This window comes from Trachurus japonicus, chromosome 17, assembly GCF_045865225.1.
Source record: "Trachurus japonicus isolate A0001 chromosome 17, Traja_1.0".
NCBI lineage: Eukaryota > Metazoa > Chordata > Actinopteri > Carangiformes > Carangidae > Trachurus > Trachurus japonicus.
The window spans coordinates 34,815,651-34,837,863 of record NC_140923.1 but is presented as its reverse complement, the minus strand read 5'-3'; the positions used below and the strand labels follow the sequence as shown (position 1 = coordinate 34,837,863).

The following is a 22,213-nucleotide window of genomic DNA, read 5'->3' as shown; positions in this document are numbered from 1 at the left end:
AACGGGCAACACATTACAATCTGTCACCTACTGTCTCGTCTTTACATCTAGTGTTTTATTTACAGATGGATTCTGAAGGTGAGGAGCAAACCCTGAAAACATGTAACAGTAGCACAGGTGAGTACAGCTTTTAGTTTTAGCTTTTAACCACACACACATGCACACACACACACATTCCACTTATCGTCATGGGTTAGGGGTATCAGTTCAACAATCCAACTTTATAACTGTCAATTTTATGTATTATCTTACCGGTCTGAAGAGCACTGCACTGCCATTTCATTATTCAGAGGGGAATAACTTCATTAAATTGGAACACTGGCTCAAATTAGTTAAGGAGTGTGTATATATTGTGTGATTGAAAACCTCTAGACTGGATATGTCATTATGCAAGTGTTCGGGGCCTCTGAGGCCTGCCTGCTCACATCGAAGCTATTACTACATCTGGGGAAATTCATGAAAAGTGTTATTATTGGTCGTGCTTCATGGGAGTATGGGTAGAACTTGTGAATGAGATTGACGCAGGCCTCTGGGAAAATTGATTTACCCTTTTAGATCATGTTGTCGTTGCTGTCAAAGGATGAGCCAGTGTTGTCTCCCAGAGAACGAGCCAGACTGAATGAAAAGCTTTTCAGATCAATGAAGAGACCACTTCTCCATCCTTATGCTGATTATACCCGATGGCATTGTAAAAGAGAATAAAATCTATGGTGAAAGGCTGCGTGAAGCAGTAGTCGTCCTCGTGGTGTCATCCCTAAAACAGTATCTACAAAACAAATATTTACAGAGCGTCGTAAAATTTTATTAGCAATTCCCCAAAAGTAGTGAGTCGCCTTGAACCTTTGATGAAGAATATGTCGACAGATGCTCCGCTGCTGTAGTGGAAATGTAAACATGACTTTTTCTATCTGTTCTTTCTTGGCCTTTATTTCACAGGGCTGGCCGACTGCATCACTGAGACGCACAGGTACGAGTTTATGATGTGAACACTTTGAATTTTCTCACCTTTTTCATCTTTAAGCCAGATGGGAAGTATTCTCTTCCCAGATCAAACATGTGATTCTTTGTTAGGGTTCTCACTTGATGATGTATTATTTAAACAAAAAAAAAAAGTCTGAAATTTTAGTAGCTGGACCTTTGAAAGGAACCAGCAGAAGACTCTGTTGACCCTGCTGTGCTTTTTTGTTCCTTCCCCCCTCGTCCCTTCAGCCCATATGGGTCCATGGCGAGGAAGAGGAGTGCTCAGGAAGGGGTGCAGGGCGCCCCCGTCAACAAGAGAAAGTCCCTGCTGATGAAGCCCCGCCACTACAGCCCCAGCGAGGCATGTGAAGAGGAGAGCGAGGACCTGGCACCGCCACAGGACAAAGAAGAGCTGAGGAACATTGACACTCCAGCAGGTAAACAGATGTCCTGTTGTTTTGTCTGTTTTGATGAACAATTGACGCTGAATTTTAAAATCCCATCTGTTGCATTCATATTTCCCTCCCTCTGCCATCAGCCAGCAGCCGCAGTCATTGTGCAGTGGAAGTGAAAGACTACACTGCTGGGTCCACATTAGTTGTGTCTCACGTCCACAAATTGAAGTTTTGACAGCTGATCTGCCATGATATTTTTGGCGTGGCTTTAGCCTCTCTTGATGAGGCCAGATTTCAGACCCCTCATCTGTCCTTTTTGAATAGCCAGTCCAAACCCATTGAATCCATAGAATGAACAACTGAATGGCGGTGTGCACCAGTTCACTTTGATTTTCAAATTAAACTTCCTCCAAGTTGCCTTTTGTGAAAATCAAACGAGTCGTCAACATTAAGAGGCTGATGTGTTTTGATGTTTTGTTTTCGATTTATTTCAACAAAGATTTTTACTCAACAACAGGAGAATTTAATCAACAACAGTTAAAAAGTGTTTATTTTCACTTATGCCACTGTCCTTTTCAGGCGCGAAAATGTTTTCTTTTTTCCTAATGAATTGAATTTTGTGCATTTTGGCAACAATGCTCGTGGTGTACATGTGCATTCTCGCCCACTATAATCTGCACTGATTTGGTATATTTTTAACGATGTAACTAAGCAACAAACGTAATTGTCCCTTTCAAAAGCTTTTGTTAGGCCCTCTAACACAGTCTAATACATAATTAGGCATAATGTCTACAGCTCATTATAGTACACATGTGTGTAGTTAAATGGACCAGGAGAGTAGCTCACTGAATTGTGTGGATTCATTGGAAATGGAATTTATTTGTTTCCTGGGTTCATATTACATTACAATTATCTAAGTAATTCACTGTGTATCAACAGTTTTTCCTTTTGTTGCTGTGAATTCTAGATACATTTTCTTTTTATCATCACACATTGATTGACTGCTGTATATTTTTCCCTATTTGAACCTGATGTTCAGTGGACTGTTGCTTTAAAACAAAAAACAAAAAATCTGGCCAGATAACAAAAACAAAGTGTATAGAGGTGTCAAATGAATACAGATAGTGATAAACATATTCAGAGCATATTTTGTTGTGATCAGATTTAGGGTCTATTTTCTGTAGGAAAACAAAGAAAATGTTGTTGTTTTTAAAAAAGTGGACTGGAGGCAGTAAGAATTTCTGCAGTGGGAAGCTAGTCATATCTGCATTTTAACAAAAAGGGAGAAAAATAAGCCTCTCGTTTGGTCGAGCCACACTGTGTTCAACTCTAGCCAACTGCAGCCCTGCTGCAGAGTGCTGGTAATGGCTATTCTGGAGTACAAACTGTTCACCTGTTCCAACACACAAACCACTGGAGGGATCCAAGTTTTTTTCCTCCATCTCTTTCCTTTTTTTTTCTTTTTTTTACTGCACTTATGTGTGTGTCTTTGTCTGTGTGTGTGTATATGTCTGTGTGCTTGTCTGACTGTATGCGGCTGTGTCAGGCCAGGGAGTCCATCTGGATGAAAAACAAAACCCTTGTTACTTGCCTCATAAATGTAAATACGTGTAACTGGCTTTAATTTCTCATTCAACAGGGTTTGTCTTTAGATGCCTCTTTTCAAATATTTTTCACAACAAGGAACACATCGTAACACATTGTAATGTCGCCCGAGTACAACGCACATGAAACCAGACATGTCAAATTCCACCGCAAACTAATACATCACACAAGCAGTTACCTTTTTTTATTAGTGCTTGATCATTTCTGTCATTTCTAAAGCTCATTTAGTGAGGATTAAGTTTTTGTGGTGGCAGTCTGATAATACCTATATCTGTATCATCCTCAGCACTGTGTGATCTGATTCTAACAATCCATCTCTATCTATCTCCTCAACCTCTCTTTTGGTTTGGTTTCTGATGTCTGGCCACTTAAGAGGATATACAGTCCAGCCTGCTGAAAGTAAAAACCTTCACAGTCCAAAGAGCCTTAATCGAGCATAAGTTTGCCTGGTTTTGGAGGATCAAAGGAGATTTTGTTGAATCAATCCAGATGACAGCTTTCCATTGTTAATCACTGACCATGACTTAATATTATCAGTGGTGTTAATAAAGTGTTGTTTCAGATGCATTTTGAAAGATAAAGCTAACCCTCTTTGTCTGCTCCACTGAGCAGACGTGCGTAAGGCTTCACTCAGTCTTGTGGCTTTCTGCACATGTGACCGGGATTTCTGGATTTATTCTAAAAGATGGCGGACCAGGGGTCAATGCTAATTAAATTATTGAGAGCACTCAGCAAAATAAGCTGGAGAAAAGAGATTATACAAAATGAGTGTAAATTTGCAAGAAGAAACACATATATATTGTATTAATCTGCATTAATAGCACTACATATATCATATATAATATCTTATTACACTCACTAGCATTTAAAAAAAAGACTTAACCTAAAATTACTAGAATTTATTTTCTATGAGAAAAGCTGTATTATTGCAAAAGCTTTTAAAACTCTTTAATGAAATTAAATGTCTGTTTACTCTCAGATAATTAGATGTGTTGTTAGCCACAAATGTTTTACCTCACCATGGCCGACAGGTATAATACACAGGTATCATTACAAGTTTTAAAAAAACAGCCTGTTGTAATTAAAGGGATAACAATGCAATAATTGCATTTCAATTGAATTAATACTTTTTCATTTCTTTTTCTACAGTTTGATTTTTATTATGATTTTTTTTAAAAAAAAATCTAACCAGAACTAATCTCACTTGTATTTGTGCATTTACCTTGTGTCACGTTCACTAGGCAGGCCTCTCAGTCCTGCTGTAGCTGGTGGCTGCTGTGCCTTTAACACTTTTATCCAACAAAATTATTGTCAATTTTTTGACTGAGGTTGGCTGGCTTCTCCTAAACCAAGTCCTGCCACACAGACAGCAGCAGCTCACAGAAATTCCTCTCTTTTATCTCCGTGTTTGTGGTTTCTGCCATCTGTGTTTTCAGGAATCCTCTTCACTTTCCTTGTTCCCGTCCTTAGAAACAACAATTATGTGTTTTTTAAAATCATTTTTTCTTGTGTGTGTGCAGATGACAACATGTTGCTGCTTAGCTTGCACTTAAAAATACACATCATTAATTAAAAGCTGATGTTCACTGTCCAACACACTGTAAATCCCCCCATAATCTTGTCCTAAATCTATTTTGGGTTGTTTCTCCAATTGGAGACTTAAAGGAAGAAGAAAACAATTGTGTTCTTCATCTCCTGCTTTCATGTTAAACTAGCAGAGAGAAGGGTCATATACTATGTTTTCTCAAATATACTTGCTTGGAAATCTTGCAACCTCATTATTATTATTTCCATTGTAACATGTGTTCATATAAATCCTCTAGATGGTAATAAAAACATGTTTTTCTGAAGATATTATTCATTGAGAAGTAATGCAAAATTTAAAACCTTGAAAGGATTTGTAGAAGATTACCAAGGACATACAGTTCTTATCCTGTGTGTAAGTGAATGGTCAGAAAGAGAACATACTGTATGTGGCCTTAAGACACTTGAAAACACAGAGAATAATATGTGTTTTCTTGTTGTTTTAGATGGAAACTTAAATACAATCAACGGCGTGGCCAACAGAAATGGCTGCCACGATGCAGCAGCTAAGTCCAACGATTCGCTTGGATGGTCGGAAGTGACATCTGATGACTCTCCACAGCGTGAGCCGGACACGTCTGAACCTCTGATGGATGAAGATGAAGAGGAGCTGCTTAATAATGAAGAAGACCAAAGTCAAGAGAGGATGAGCGCTACATCCTCGCCGCAGAGTCCATACAGAGACATGAGGGAAGCTGAGTGGGAGCCTCTGTCTCTGTCTGCCAAGGTGAACGGCCTGAGCCGCAGTCCCTCCAGAGCCTCTGAAGACCTTTCAGGCAGGAACGGCCATGTTAAAGAAGAGCCTCAGTCAGAGTTAGGTAGTCAAGTGGGTAGAGTGAGTATTTTTCAGGCCGAGTCTTTAAGATACAGGCCTCCGCCTGCAGAGGAGGACAGCGAGGGTGAGACGGAGGTGGAGAGGCCACCTAGGCTTGACGGCTGGGCCCTGGGCCTCCACGAGAGGGGCCTTGAAATGAGCCGAGGGAGGGTTAACTTCAGCCTGTTGGAGCAGGCCATAGCTTTGCAGACAGAGCAAAGGCAGGTCCTACACCACGCTTACAGGGAAATGGACCGGTTCCTCATGGAGCAGATGACCAATGAGAGGAGGCAGCACAGGATGATGGACATGGACCCCAGACTCAACTATCATGGTGGAAAAGGTAACAATACAGAGTGTGCAAGTCTTAAGAAAAAAAAAATAGTGATCAGTTTGAGAACAAACAGATGCACCTTCATTCGGGGTAAATCAGATTGACCACTTGTGATTTTCAATGATTGGGTGCTCAAAAAAAGAAAAAAAACATTAAAAGGAATAAAAGAAGCATACGCACGGTGGTGGGGAGGGATCAGAGGGAGGAAATCCTCTTAAATACTAAAAACATTTTGGCAACAAGTGAAGTAATAAATAAACAGACTAAAATAAAGAAGAACAAAATTTTCTGATGGAATTGCTACTACTCAGAATATTGGATTTTGATAGGAATCAACTGGATATTTAACCATGACCATAAGTCTTAAATCCTCCTAAAGTGCCTCTCATGTTTCCCTCTGATTCTTCAAATGACTGCGGCTAAATGTGTAATCCTAGATGTAATCTTTCGATGGATGGGCATTAAGAAGTGAATGCTCTGTGTTGAACTGCAGCCTTAACTAAAATGACAGATTAATAGATGCGTTTTGTGAAAAAAGTGTGTGGCCTTGCATGATATTTCAATCTGTTGACCTATGTACAATAAGGGACAAGTGCATTATGTGTATGTTTCATTTATGTCCACATTTCTTAGATAGGAGAGGAGATTTAGCACGTCACGGCATCAGCACAGTGGTTGTATTGTTTTTTGTTTTTTTTCATTGTGAAATCTTGTTTTTTCTGTGTCCACAGATTCTCCACGCACAGATAAAAAGGATATAAAGTGTCCCACTCCTGGCTGCGACGGCACTGGTCATGTGACCGGCCTGTACCCACATCATAGGAGTTTGTCTGGTTGTCCTCATAAAGTCCGAGTTCCTCCTGAGAGTAAGTTGCACCAGCAGTTGTATGTATACATTCGGTATAATTGATGATTTCTACCCATACAAACTGCCAAAAACGGTTTCAGGATTTAAAATCAGCCGCAGTAATTGAAATCCTCTTAGCACAAGTCCAAAGACAAGAAAGACCTGCTTATATGTTTAGTTCAATTCAAAGATGTGCATGAAACTTTTCAAATAAACTTAAAGGATTTTTTTTCTCCCTCTCTCTTTCTCATAATGCGTTGTAATGTGTGAATATTGAATTCTTTTTTTTTTCCCCCACATTGGCGATTGTTAAGTCATTTCAATATAACTCAACAAACATTCAACATTAAACAGTAATGTTACAAAAGGAACAGAAAAAGTAATTAACTTTTTCAAAAAAGCGTGTGCTCTTAGACTGGAGGCAGTATTTGCAAATCAAAGGGCTAGCTAACGCAGTATTCAAAAATAAATAGACAACTCCAACAAACTAATTGGAGAATATGTACAGAAAAGAAGTTTCTAAGGATACAGAGCGGACCTTTAACGACGCGTTTGTTTTGAAGAATATAATCAGCTGTCTTGTTACGCTCCTCTTTGCACTAAGCTATTTACATTTCAGCGACATTACAGCATTCCTCACAATGAGAGAGCCTTTTGCTTTTTTTTCTCCTATTTCTGTCTCTGTAGGATCTTTGCTCTATAGGCTCTAATGTAGCAGCCAGTTACATAAACCAATGTTTAATGTATGAAAATGAATTTGGTTTATTTACAAAAATGCCCAGTAAATATATATATTTTTTCACCATCTTATAATCTTTCCTGCTCTGTTCTGCATTATCTCACACGTTGAAATATTTCTGGACATGTTTCTCTTACCAAGCTTATCTCGTCTCCCCTCAGTCCTGGCCATGCATGAGAACGTCCTCAAGTGCCCTACACCCGGGTGCACAGGAAGAGGCCATGTCAACAGCAACCGTAGCACCCACCGGAGGTACATCCACGGCAGAAAGCCATTAGAAAATCTGTACCCTGTTCATAGATGAGTTACAGTATTAGGCTAATGTGTTTGATTTCCTCCCCAACCAGTCTCTCAGGCTGCCCCATCGCTGCTGCAGTGAAAGTCTCCAAACCTCAGGACGACAGCCTGAAATGCAGACAAACACCTGACCGCTCACCGAGGTATAATGCCAGATAACGCTCGGGATTTTCACTGCTCTCAGTGTGGTCACATGTGCAGAAAAATAATTGCATCAAGCACCCAGAAATCCATGTTCAGCTCTGTAGTGGACTGAAGTTGTAAAAGCCTAACTGAGGTTATGCAAAAAAGTGATAAACACTATTATTGTTGAGGAGAGGGTGTGGGATATTTTTATTCAGTGATCCCAGCAGAACACACAGTCTATTTTCAGCTTTCCAAGCAGACATAAGCAATGGTTGCTGGTCCTGTGAGTTCTTTTCTATTAGAGATGATAAAAGAGCAGAACTCTTTGTTCCCCGTGGATATATCATGGGCAGGGTGCCCACTCCTACTATATTAATTAGTCTGGCAACCTGGCTGTGGATCTACAACACACATCAGATCCCAGACTCTATGTGCAAAAGCACTGGCGTCCCTTGATGGTTTAAAACAATGTCTACACTTAACTGCTTAATATGAACTTGTGTAGTGTCTTATTCCACAAGTTTTACACAATAAAACTGAGCTTTTTTTTCCCCCTCTCTTTTCATTTTCCTCCTTGCAGAGCCATCGGCTTGATAAAGAAGTTTGAGCTGAACCAGCTGAACTACAGGCTCTCTCATCCAGTAGCAGCCTTGCAAACGAGCCTCACAAAAGACATGGACAAGTACAGCAGAATCCGCTTTGATTACGCCAGCTTTGATGCACAGGTCTTCGGCAAACAGCCTCTGATGGGAACCAACCAGGACCAGGAAATGTCACATTTCCCTGACTGTAAGCTTTACATTTTATTTAACCAAAGAAAAAAGTAATTTTTTATCTAACGAGTGAATGTTGCATTTTTTGCCATATGTTTTATGCATTTACATGTTGTTTCAGCTGCTGAATTATAATATTTTTTTTGCCATATTCATCGTATATCAGAGGCTGTTTTGGCTTGGGAGTTGTCTGCATTTTTTTTTTTTATCTCAGGGTTTGTCATTAAAATAAACAAAAATCAACTTACAACCTGCGTTCTTATTAAGTTTAGGCGGAACACCTGGTGTCAAAGTGACAAACTTATTTGCTAATTATTTGTTTTTTAGCACCTCAGCCGTATCCTGGCTTCCTTGGTGCTCCAGGTGGCCGCCTGCCCACCCCTGGTCAGCACAGCCCGCCGAGTCAATTCAAAAAAGAGGATGGTCTCCAAGCCACAGCAGCGACCGCCGCCATCCTTAACCTCTCCACTCGCTACCGGAAGAACATGGAGGCTGTCGCCGGCCGGCCCTTGGCAACCTCCACAAAGGTAATCAAATTAGACCACTTGGAAAGGTATTTAATGTGGTCATTTTAAAGGAACTCTGATTTGTGTATAAAAAGGGAAGACATCAAAAGACAGATTTTGGCAAAGGGAGCTTGGCACTCTGGTGGCAGAAAAACAAGGAGGTTTCCACTTCATAAAGCTTTAATGTACACAAATGAAAATTTGTGTAATCACATCAAAAGAAGAAATACAATCAGCCTTCCTTTCCAATTACGAATACTTGTCTATTTTTTTTGTAAAACATGTGGTATTGTATTTAGTTTCGACATCAGCTGGCATGTAAAAACCCTGAACTGTTGTCTGAAAATGCATCTTGCCCGCTGCAGATGGCAGAGGATATTTTGCTTAGTTATATGATCCAGCATAGGCTGTGTGTCTACACCAGATAGTCTTTAAGAGCATTTTAATGGATTAAGCCAATCAGCTAAAGGCGTTAACATCTGAAAAGTTTAATTCACACAAAATCCAAACTCTTCTTGGAAATGTGCACAGATCCAAAATCTCTTCAGCTGTCTTTATCTGCAACCCGGCATTGTGTTCAACTTTTTCCAAACTCTCCGTGATTAATATTGATCACATTCTGTGGGTTACATACGTGCACACTGTACTGTAGATGATTCAAGGTTTCCACACCTACACAGCACAGATCCTTGTCTCCCAGCTTGTTGAGCTGAGAATGTGGCCCTGTACCAGGTACCAGCCCACTGAATGAATAAAACAGTGTTAGCAAGTTAATCATCTGTTCTCATTTACAGCTTAGTTGTCTTGGAGGGACGTACAAAATAAAGAACAGCTTTCAAGTCTGAAATAAGGGGCCATATTTAGAGTGTTATATGGTGTTGGATGCTTTAACTTATCTGCATATGTATATTACACGTTGAAATATCACACACAAAAAAAGCACCCAAAAGCTGGCCTTCAAAGCGTGAAAGCAAGCTGATTTTACGTGCTTAACAGTACAAAACAGCTTCAATTACATCAATAATTAATTAATAAAACAAAACAGAAAAAAAATCCTTAGTCTTAGTTTTTAGTCAGAGCTAAAAACAAATAAAAATCAAAGTAAATCACAAAAAGTCTCGCCGGTCCCATAGTTTTACACTGGTGTTATTTTGATTCGGTACACACACATCAAATGGCTGAATAATTAAAGTGGACAGCCACATCCAACGTTCATGAAAATTATCCCCTTTAATTAATTTGAAAGGCTCCCCTCTGTTACGAAAAATAATGATGTATAGGCTTTAATGAAACATATGCGTTGAATAATTGGTTCCATTTATGGAAAAGGATTTCAGCATTTAATGAGGTAAAACTTTTAATACCATAAAACAGCCATAAGTCATCATGCTACTGCGTTTCAGCGCAAAAACGACAAACACATCTGTCAGTGGGGAAACTTATGCCACATTAAGCTTTTTAATTTTTGCTATAATAATGATGACCTAAAACCAGCCCCCACCCCCACCAAACCCCCAGCTGCCATCTTGGTTGTGTGTCCTAGAAAACAGATGACACAGCTGTCACTGAAAAACTACACACCAGTGATTATTTTTTTTTTGTGTTCAGCAGAATTAACGCTGGCTTAGTTTGGTACTTTGTCTAGTGTGAGATAACCACTGTACGTATTATTTGTGTGCTCTGAACTCTAAAGTAATTTTTCACGTTTACAGTGAAGTGTTGCTGGATTTAAGTTTACCATATTGCTGCTGTCACATAATGAGGCATCATGGTGTTTTATTTACATTCCTTCAAGAGTAATTAGAAAATATCTTTTCTATTTTTATCCTCTGAGTCACTTGTTTTCATATGTTAGCACTCACAGCTATGATATTACTTTATTTACGGTGCTCTTCCACAACATGTTATCATACGTGTTACTTTATGTAAGAATTGAACTTATTCCCTTCAGGACATGCTTATAGAAGTGGATGAAAATGGCACATTGGACTTAAGCATGAAGAAATGTAAGGAGAATGTGAAAGCCCAGACGAAGGCACCTTCAGACGACCCGATCTCTCCCCCCGAGTCCACTGTGGCCAAAGGCGGGAGTGTGCTCATCAGCCCCGCCTTCTACCAGCCGCTGTCTGAGAGAGACAGCTGGGAGAGCCCCATCCCGGTCAACTTCAGCAAAGCACATCTCTTACAGGACAACGAGGTAAAAAGAAAACACTGACAATTGACACCTGTAATGTCATGGCATCTAAAAATATAAGATTTGCATTAAAAACATGAGAAATGTTTAGAGATGGATGGGGAGAACTTGATTTGAGGCTTTCTGGAGTCACCAAACGGAGACATTTCAGTGCAGTAAAGTACAAATAAACACATTGACAGACTGGTTTGCAGGTAGGAGTTTATAAATACTGAGGTTATTATTATTACATTATATTTTCTGAAACGTTGAAACCATTTTTTCTATTGTGATAATTCAGATTGCCCTACAAATACACTTCTGCTTGATAAACTCAACACATCAAACTAAACTGAACTCACCTAAATCTCAGAACTCTATTTTATAATAGTTGTCTGACTTCTTCCCAGGAAACCTGATAGTGATTTTTACGGATCTAATGAATTGTAATGAGGTGTTACCATTTGAAAAATTGTTATGGTGTGAAATCTGGTTTAGAGGCACTTGACTCAGATTAGAGAAGTTTGATATGAAATACAGATGTTGTAATTTGTAGGCAATCTCTATAACAAAGAACGTTATAATAACAATTCTCGTATAACAAAGCTCTGTGCAGTCAGATCTGTGCATCTACATCATGTAGTAAATATACAGTACACTGAGGACTATAGTGCTAATCTAGTCTCCACATATCACTCTTGCCCAGGGGCCTCAGTGAAGCTTAATCTGGACTTCAAAGGGTTTTCTTTTCATTACTTCACAGGTGGTATTCATTTGTAGTTGATATCAGGAGTTGTCACATTTGACCTGCTTCTTAAATCATACACAACATCTGGTGACTGCATGCACCAGTCTAGTCTGTGTAAAAAAAAAAAGGAAAAGGAAATCCATACGTCATGGCCATACATCATAAATACTATCTGGATTAAGTATGACTTTAAATGGATGTATGGTTTACTACAGTTTAAGTATCCTTAAGCATAATCTCTTCTCCTTGCACTCTAACCCTGAGGGCTTGTGTTTTAAGAGTATTATACTGGATTTTTCATTAATTATTCACTTTTAGGTCATTGCACATTGTGTTCAGGTTCAATATTTTGGACAGCTAAGGCCATGTTTTTATCTTTTCTTTCTCCGCAGGAGGATTACGATCAGGTCTCCTTGGAGGACCAGCACTATCAAGGAGACGGCAGCATGATAAGCCCCAAAACCAAGCTGCTATTACGAGATTCAAAGAAAGAGCTTTTGAGGTATGTCACGTTAAAGACCGAAACTCTCGAGGCATCTCTATTCAGCCAGCCGTGCATAATGTGGGCCTCCCGCTGAGTTGGCAGATGGTCAGTTTCAATAATAAAAAGTGTAACTCCAAACTGTACCTTTGTTTAAGTAGGACAGATTGATATAAGTGAGTCAAAACACACATATGAAACTCACTGTGTTACATCTATGACTGTAACTGGTATGTCTGCAGGTTCATGTGGAGAAGAAATGTATCTATTTAAAAGTGAGTTGTCTCCCTGTATGTCCTGTACAAGCTTACAACTCTTGACTCTTGTAGTTAGAGTGCATGCTCTGCTGGGTCTCCTCTTGAGAATCACACGAGAAAAGTAGGACCCTCTAGTTTCCACAGCACAGCACCCCCCTCCGACATTCAGAGACATTTTTAAACTGAATGTTGAGCAATAAAATAATAATTTTCTACTAAACTTCCCGCTGTACTAACTTCTTTAATGCATATGAAAAAAAAAAGGTTCTCAATGTGAAAGAAAGATTCAGTTGGAGCTTTGCGGAGTCTGTGGGAAATAGAGTAATCTGTGTATTAAATGCTTTGTGTTCCCCTGCAGCTGTCCGACCCCAGGCTGTGACGGCAGTGGCCATGTGACGGGGAATTATGCTTCACATCGGAGGTACTGTAATTAATTACACTCTCATTAGACGCAGCCAACGCATATACAGACAAGGGAACCTGTGCTTATTGTTTAATAATGTTTATTTTTACAGTTGAAAACTAGTCCCACGGCTCGTATGGATAGATTTTTATGTCATTTCTTCCCCCGTATTGGTGACAGGAAAAAGATTTTTATTTATGAGGAGGAAGTGGAATTGTGTTTTCAAACAATTTTGTATAAATATGCGTTGAGACATTGTATTAAGATTATTTAATTCAGCTGTGATCAAAGAGTGCATTAAAATGACTGTTAGCTCTTTATCCTCTTCAGTGTGTCTGGATGTCCTCTGGCTGACAAAACACTCAAATCACTGATGGCAGCCAACTCTCAGGAACTAAAGTATGTGTTTTGAAAACTGTTATTGTTGCAAAAGGATTTTACACATTAAACTAGACAGTTTGTTTTTGCCGTAGTGGAGATCAGCTCAGGTCAACACTTTCCTTTTCCCTTTTCCTTTCCTTTCATTTTCCTTTCCTGTCTTTCCTTTCCTTTCTTCTCTTCTCTTCTTTTTTCCTTGCTGCTTCACGTTAGGCACAGTCTCTATCTGCTCCACATGAAGTTGTATGCTATTTGCACCACATCTCTACATATCAGTCTGAATTCACTGCTCTCTACTCTCAGTCTTTTGCTGTAAAAAGCACCTGGTCTCTGTGTCTCCCAACCTGCAGGTGCCCAACACCTGGTTGTGATGGATCTGGACACGTGACTGGGAACTATGCTTCGCACAGAAGGTAGCAGAGAAAAATCATCGCAACTGAGCATGAAATACATTTGTCAGATGCATGACATTCAAACAGATGGTGAAAGTCTCACTTTATACTGCAAACATGCTGCACTTTTTGAGTTCTTGTTTTTACTGATTTTGTTGGCTGCCTTTCATCTATGCATTTATTTATTATTTTATCATCCAAATTACATGCAGTTTGAAGGCTGTCTGTTTCATATTCTATTTCACATATCAGTGCAGTTTTAGTCCAAGTTTATGTCAGGCTGCTATGTGCTAACACCAGGTCCAACTTATATAATAAGTAGAGTTTTTATCAGTTATTTAATTTAGATTTGATTAAATGTAATACATGTGTCTACCTGTCTGAGCTAGAGTAGATAAATGCCCATAGAGTACAACTTTTCACTGTGGAAACATTGAATTATATATAAATTTAGATTTGCTTAATTAAATGAGGGTAATTGAAGCTCCACATTCTTCATAGCTGCTAATTCGCCTTTAGCCTTTGTTTTCACTCTTAATTCAGTTTAGTTTCCCTTCAAGTTAACCCATACTGTTTCCAACCGTTTCCAGCTTGTCAGGATGTCCACGTGCCAGAAAGGGAGGTTTGAAGCTCACACCAAACAAGGATGACAAAGATGAGCAAGAGCTTAAGTAAGAGTTGTTGTTTTTTTCTCATCCCATGCTGTCATGTTTTTTTGTTTCAAAAATAAAACAAGAAAACATTGTTGAAATGCGTCATGCTTTTGTACCCAGGGCATTATACCTGGAGGCCATTAAGTTAAACAAAGAAAAATAATACTTCTCTTGTCAGAACATTAGTGAATTATTTTCCAAGGATTAGCAGCATGTTTTTGAGGGATTTTTTTTTTCCCAGAGTTTGTATTTTTCATATTTTCTGAATGGAATATCTGGCTTATCACTCTTCACTGAGTGCTTTCCTTATAATTATAGTATACTAAGAAAATGCTGAATTGCTTGCTCCGATGGCACTGCACTCATTTGCGGCTTAATCACTGTTGTCTGTGAAAGTGTTATTGAAAAAAAAATAATGTAATTGATTTGCAGGTTAAATCCAAAGTCAGATATATGAGCCCTTGTTTACTTATACATCTGGACACTGATTTTTTCTTTTTAATTACTAATGCAAGGGCATGAGCTTAGGAATTATACTGGAATAGATCTCATACACATTAAGAGAGACAGGGAGAGACAGGGGGAGGGTAGCAAATGTCCCTAGATTATTGTAAATAGTAGGCCATATGGCATGCCTCCATTGTCCTGGTGCCTTGCATCAAGCTACCTACCTGTGGTAGATGTAAGTAATGGCACTGGTGTTGTTTTGTCCTCTAAGTGCTGCTGTGCTGTTGAGCAACAAAATGCTGAAACAGGCTTTTTGCAGCAGCACTCTACAGCATGTGTGCCATTTGTATCATCTCAGGTGACCTTTCACCTTTATCAATAAGGGAAGGGTTAGCCACCTTCAAATTACATTCTTTCGCATGAGGGGATACATGACAATTATCTGTAATTCATGTCACTCCATTACTGACCTGCAGAAAACAGGCCTGGAAATACAACCGACAAACTCTTAATGATATTCAGTGCGAGTTGTGCTTATGTTTTTCAAGCACAAATATCAGTCACCTCGAAATGTATGCACCGAACACAGCACTCGTTCTCACTCAAGTTTGGGTGGATTAGTAACTTATAGTTAATGCGATTATTTGATTCCATCTCTAGTTTTGGCGACTTCATTTTTAATCAGCATTTGACTGGATTAATCAACTTAATGGTTAACAAATCTTCCGGTCTAGTTATTGAAAGGGAGTTTTTTTTAAATTATACCACAGAATGATTTAGTTTTCGCTCTTTTTTTCCCAATTGCAGTTTAACAATGAAGTAGTTGTTATTTACGTGCACTTGAACGTCTCTGTTTTGTCCGGAGCATAGAGATGCTAATTTCTTTGTTTTTTCCCCCATGTGGGACCATGGTATGTGCAGGTTCAGAACGTGTGCGACTCTTTGTTTGTTTCTCTGGTAGGTGTCCAGTTATTGGATGTGACGGACAGGGCCATATATCGGGAAAATACACATCCCACCGCAGTGCAGGCAGTTGTCCACTTGCTGCCAAAAGACAGAAGGAGTCGTCCATCAATGGGCTGCCCTTTGCTTGGAAGGCCAATAAACAGGAACTACCCCATTGTCCCTTGCCTGGCTGCAACGGCCTTGGACATGCCAATAATGTGTTTGCCACTCACAGAAGGTGAGGTCGCCTGTCCTCCATTTTATCTCTAAACAATACTGCTGGTCGACATGTTACATTCTTACTGTACAATGGGCACCGTTTGCACTCCCATTCACAGTATCTGTAGATGTTTAAGTTTGAGGATGTTCTCGCTCCTAACATTGTCATTTGTGACCTGCTGAACTAGCTTGTCGGGTTGCCCACTGAACGCACAGAGCATCAAGAAAAAACACTCAGAAGAGGAGATGATGACTATCAAACTGAAGGCCAGCAGTGGTAGGCTACTCTTGACATGCTGTGTGGTGTAGCAATGCTTACAAAAAAAAGTATCAGTATTTATCGTTTGAACATAATAAAAGAGATCTGTTTTAACTCAGGCGTTGAAAACAAAGAAGATATTCAACATTTGGATCATGAAATAAAGGAATTGAATGAATCCAATATGAAGATAGAAGCAGACATGATGCAACTCCAAACCCAGGTAAATATTTACTCTCACGAGTTGGTTTTTATGGACACCGGCTGGAGATCTTTGCTCGCTGAATTTGATGATTTTTTTTTTCCTTTGTACCCGAAAGCAGATCTCGTCTATGGAATGTAACCTGAAGACAATTGAAGAGGAGAACAAGATGATCGAACAGCACAACGACAGCCTTCTGAAGGAGCTTGCTTGCCTTAGCCAAGCTCTCATTAACAGTCTAACAGACATTCAGCTGCCTCAAATGGTACAGTAAGCCTTGACCACAGACCCCACCACAACTTATTATATATAACCTGTCCTGGAAAGATGTCATTTTCTATAAATATATATATATATATACAGTATATATATTGCCATTTCTTCTGTGCTGCTTTCACTAATAGTTCCACATGTTTTTGTTGCAGGGACCCATCAGTGAGCATAATTTTGAAGCCTATGTGAACACATTAACTGATATGTACAACAACTCGGAGCATGAATACTCTCCAGAGTGCAAGGCCCTCTTGGATAATATCAAACAGGCTATTAAGGGCATCCATGTTTAAGCTACCAAGAGGTTTCTTTGACTTGGGATAATGGCACTAGATAGCTCTATTTTACTGAAGAGTGCTGGCTTGGCTGCATGTATAAGACAAGGCTTTTGGAAATGTGTTTGGCATTTCCCGGTAAATACACTGCACTGAGAAAATTACCAGCCGGACTTGTAATGCTTTTGCTGTTTCTGCATTCACTTGATATGTTTATCCTGGTGAGATTTTTACCCCTCTTGCACTTAATTATTTTGTATGGTTTGCTTGATTTTAATCTGTATGTGTTCATGTCATTCTTATATTATTGCTATTTATTATTATATTTGTTCATCAGTGTATTTATTTCCTTGATTTTTATTTATTTCTGGAATTGTAAATGCTTAATATCTGAGAAATCTGTTTGACTTTCTGCACATTGTAAATTACATAGAAGCACATTCCAATTTCATGGCATACTTTTGCCATCTAGTGTTGAAAAACTTATATTATTATTATTAGACCATAAGTTGGATCTCCCTTCAAAGTAAAAACTTACTAAAACGATTAAGCATCGATATTTTTAAGCATTGCTTTTGCTTTCTTTATTGGAAACTGAATGTATGGTAAGACATAGTGAACACTGAGATCAAAAAAATGCAATGCAACTGTACTGTACCTTTTTCTTCTTAACCAATAACAGTTGAATGCAACCAGGAGGTGACACTGAGCAAAAAAAAAGAAAAAAATGCAACATCACTCGGTGAACTGAATGTCCAACTCTGCTTTGCATAGTGTGCCACAAGAAGAGTGCAACAAAAATCAAGAATCCACTTTGTCAAGATGTCTTTCTTTTTTAAAATATAGATATTAAACTGCCTTCTGTGCACACACTTTGGAGTGTGCATATAGTATGTGCCTAAATGTATATGAATCCATAAAAATATACAAGTACTATGTTTTGTGGTAGGACAGTATTATGTGGATGGTGTCTAATTTATTATACAGTACAATTATTTTCATAGGAGGAAAATGTTCCTGATGACTGTTTAAATACCGTTGTCTCAGTAGCTGTAATCTCAGAGTCAGGTTTTGAAATATCATGACTGAGATCGAAAAGTCTGGTGTTTATTTCAACTTTTGCTAGCATGGAGAGGGGAGAAAGAAAGGAGTGTATTACAACAACAAAAAACATCTTCTTCTGTTCTATCTTACACTGCTTTACAAGCCTTAACATTTCAACCAGTCTTACAGTTTGAATATTCTTGTAACGCTTGGGGCAGATTTGAATAGTAGCTATTTAAAAACCGAGCTGACTACCACTACAACTCGCATTTCCGTTTTGATCATTAAATGCAAAACAAACAAAAAAATACAAAAAAAAAGGAAAAGAAAAAAAGAAATGAAAACATAGACAAATGATAGTTGTTGCCTAATCAGTTGTTTGTTTGCATCAATTGCACTTTTATATTTTGATTATTTTGTATTTTTAGATTCCACCACACTGCCCTTGACTTCAACAAAAAGAGAGAAATGGGACACTGTAGTCTTATAACCAAACTATACATGTCTCAATTTAACATGAGGCTAATCCCAAGAAAAGAAAGAGAAAATAAATAAGTAACAGTAATTCATTTGAGCAATACATTTTTCATTTCTGCAAAAAGAAGTCAAAGACATGTAGCCTAGGACATTGCGAAGAAACAAATGTAACAGCAAAAGAGCCAAATTACAGAAAAAAATAAGACCCTATTTTATCCAAATACTCAATACATTTTAAAGAATTTTAATCTTTTAAAAAAAATTGAATCACATTCTTTAAACCTAACAATCCTTTATTTATAATTTTGTATATTTAATTCCTATACCACACATCGTTTGCTCAGGAAGTTTTGTGAATAATATTTATTTTTCCCTGTTAGTATTTGATGTTTTGTAATGTGAAATGCTTTTTTGTGGACCGATATTAGTATGATATGAAATTGTATTGTATTTCTTTTCTTTTACATTAAAATGTAATGCTTTTTTCAGTTGAAGTAGTTTGTAAATTGAAACTTCCTATTACTTTTACTATTTCATAATAAACAGATATGCGCTGTGTTGTACAGTTTGTGTATGGTAGAAATAAACTTTTCAAATGGTTGTGTGGTTTCTCAAAGCTCAAGTCCCCCGTCAGTCAAACATGAACCCAGTTACCTCAGAAGTCAAAGGTAGTGCTGCTTTCCTTAGGCATTAGCATCACCTAGTGGTGAATGTGAGGTACTACATCTAAAACAACAGGGAGTGGTCAGTGTGTTCACATGCATAAAGTTTAATATTATATGGGTTGACAAAGTAAAATAAAGACATAGATACAATTGAAGTCCAGCTTCATACCTTTGCTATATGTCATCCCCATTCACAAAAACAAACAATTCCCCCTAAATGACTTAAAATAGCCTAAATTAAAAATAATAATAATAGTGCACTCAGTTTAATGCTGCAAATATTTTATGAATAAGTTCATTAATCATGTGGTCTATAAAAGCCCAACAATGATTAGTTTACCTGTTACATGTTGAACAACAGCAGCAAATCCTCACCTCTCAGTTACTGATAAATATTAACTCCAAATATTTTTCATTAAAACATTAAAAACAGTTTCTGCCATTTGTCTAATCAGTTCATCAACTTATTGCTCCACTTCTGTCTCAGTTTTTAAATCAGATTGCTGTAAAAGCGGTGATATCAAACAAACAAAAATGAAGTTTTGTGAAATGAAACAGCACGTCACATGGTATTCTCTCTTATCTACTAAAAACCAACCTGTTATCAAGCTTTTCAGAAAACAAACAAACAAACAAACCTAGAAGATTACCATTACCATGGTTTAAACTCTCCTCTTATCCTCAAACACATTGTTAAATGAATTAGAAATGAAACCAATAATCGACCAACCTCCTTAATAAACATGTTTTTCCTGGGCCTATCACTGTCAGAGATAAGCCAAGTTTAAGGCACTTAAATAAAACACGTTGTCTAAAGATGTCACCTTGGACCCTAAATTTGATCATTTGAGAAATCAATTTTGAACAATTATTAAAAATAACTGGTAGTTGCAGCCTCGCAGTGTATCATAGATTATGGTGCAAGTTACGGAAGTACATGTTTACACATATAGTTTATTTACACATACAGTATCATCATCATGCAGCGAAACTAAACTGCAGTTCAAATAGTGTAGTAACAACACATCCTTCAGCACAAGAGGCCGCTCAGGCACCACAAACACATTTCCTGTCACGTGACATACGACCCTGTCTTCCTATAATGTACACGCTGTGTGTATGTACAACGTGGACGATCAAGAAAGTATACTTGATGGCCACCCACACACATACACAACATGCATGCTGGGATATGACTTCAGCTAACCCTGCTTAGGTAAACTGTCAGTTTTATATTCATCTCATTAAGCAGTTGGCATGAAATTGTTTGGTTTCGAGGAAAAACATAGCAAGCATGTGTGACCTAAGGATCCTGTGTTTACATGATGTAGTGTTATTTTTAGTAGTGTGTGCTGTATGTGCTTTTATGACAGCGAGGACTCCTTCCTCAGTATTCAGTGGTATAATGATCTGAGGAAGAGCTATATGTGATATGTTTTCAAAGCTGTGATAGTTTTAGATTAACTATGTTTAAATTTGACTTTTCCCCTCCAAAAAATATATATATAATTAATAATCTAAAGGAAATAAACTCAGTGTTTCTCCAACATAAATGACTTTAGAACACAGACTATCGTGTAGGAAGATAGAGCCATTTTTTTGTTTACCTAAAACTTAACAATTCAATGAATAATACATTTTTTTGTGGCTGGCTAAAACTTTCTCAGTGGGTGTGAGACTCCCGACCTCTGCAGGTCTAAGATCCTGGCTCTGGCCCTGGTTTCATGTGTCACATACTAATCATGATGCTAAAAGCAGGTCAGACTTGGAGATGCTGATCTTGTTTGAATCATTAGTCAGGCCTCTTCAGGCCATGAGTGACATGACTAATGATCCTCTCTGAGTAGGTATTCAATTACCAGAGAGACTTGAATGAACCCAAATTAAACACTCTACATCCTTGTGTATTATGCGCTTTTAATAGTTTGTGTTCATGTGAGGAGGGCTCAATACCTCTCAGTGTTAAGACAATTAAAGCCACCCTCTGAGGAAGTAAACAAATGCTTCACCTCAGATGACAATGTGCAGCAGAACAGCACCTAACACCACAAAAAAAGGAAGCTTAGCCACAAAGTGAAAATCAGCACATCCTGATATGATGTTGATGGATTGATAAACTTACTTTTTCTACCAGACACTTGGGCAGCTGCTCACTCTGAGCATTCAGTAGAAAAGGTTTGGGTTGGAGAAAACAAAGAAATGATTTAATCTGTGTTAAATATGAGTTAAAATACAGAACATCAGTTTTGTAAACAACTGTGTCTCTAAAACAACTCAATAAACAGGACAAAGATTTTTTCATATTTAGCAAACAAAATCTTCACCCCATGAACAGTAAGTCATCTAAGGTCATAGCAAAAGATGAGGTGAAGTGAGGCCTCTGATACTGTGGCTGTGTGTGAGCTGCAGGACGACAAAAACCTGGTTTAGTGAAATCAGACTGACCCAGACCTGTCTGCTGCTGAGCTGACCATGACCGCCTCCTTATTAAACCTGATATAATAATATAATTTCCAGAGTAGACCAACTGCAGGACAAATTTAGGCCTTTCCTCAGGGGAACTGTGCAAGGTCACAGGGTGGGAGAAGCTTCCAAGGAATCACTTCTCTTGTCAAAGGCAATGAAAATGAGCCACGCTATCATCACAGCCATATTAGCCCTTTCATGTTCTGTTATTCATATGGTTTTCTTGGTTAACGCTCATCTGTAATTAGGATGTTCATCGGTTTAGCTGCCAGAGACCAGTTTAGATCAACAGAGGTCAATGTTAAATATGGTTTATTTAATTTTGGATCATTTGAGCGACAAGTGCATTCAGACTGTAGTGAAAGTGATTCTAGCTTAATAGTTTGTTATTTTTTGTATTAGATGACAGCATCTGGACTGTGCAGCTAACCCAAGATTAAAGAGAATAGGGCCTTGTTGTCTAAACTTTTAAATTA

The 22,213-nt window shown here is 38.3% G+C and overlaps 1 protein-coding gene across 8 annotated transcripts in view; it reads left to right on the top strand.

The window, feature by feature from the left end:
* The window catches only part of st18 (ST18 C2H2C-type zinc finger transcription factor), a 41,155-nt gene extending 21,949 nt beyond the window's left edge, over window positions 1–19,206 (top strand). For 5 of the 8 annotated variants that reach the window (XM_085805610.1, XM_085805608.1, XM_085805615.1 and 2 more), the window contains 20 exons: window positions 66–117; window positions 937–967; window positions 1,210–1,397; window positions 4,991–5,701; window positions 6,424–6,558; window positions 7,440–7,530; window positions 7,626–7,718; window positions 8,282–8,490; window positions 8,802–9,001; window positions 10,932–11,177; window positions 12,294–12,403; window positions 12,998–13,060; window positions 13,373–13,441; window positions 13,771–13,833; window positions 14,403–14,483; window positions 15,874–16,095; window positions 16,265–16,353; window positions 16,455–16,558; window positions 16,656–16,802; window positions 16,963–19,206. In XM_085805610.1, the coding sequence (XP_085661736.1) occupies window positions 66–117; window positions 937–967; window positions 1,210–1,397; window positions 4,991–5,701; window positions 6,424–6,558; window positions 7,440–7,530; window positions 7,626–7,718; window positions 8,282–8,490; window positions 8,802–9,001; window positions 10,932–11,177; window positions 12,294–12,403; window positions 12,998–13,060; window positions 13,373–13,441; window positions 13,771–13,833; window positions 14,403–14,483; window positions 15,874–16,095; window positions 16,265–16,353; window positions 16,455–16,558; window positions 16,656–16,802; window positions 16,963–17,103 (3,045 nt within the window). In that variant the 3' untranslated portion in view covers window positions 17,104–19,206. The remainder of the gene's footprint in view (window positions 1–65; window positions 118–936; window positions 968–1,209; window positions 1,398–4,990; window positions 5,702–6,423; window positions 6,559–7,439; window positions 7,531–7,625; window positions 7,719–8,281; window positions 8,491–8,801; window positions 9,002–10,931; window positions 11,178–12,293; window positions 12,404–12,997; window positions 13,061–13,372; window positions 13,442–13,770; window positions 13,834–14,402; window positions 14,484–15,873; window positions 16,096–16,264; window positions 16,354–16,454; window positions 16,559–16,655; window positions 16,803–16,962) is intronic. The other 3 variants (XM_085805611.1, XM_085805616.1, XM_085805609.1) reach the window with 2 other exon arrangements.
* The last annotated feature ends 3,007 nt before the right edge of the window (window positions 19,207–22,213 follow it).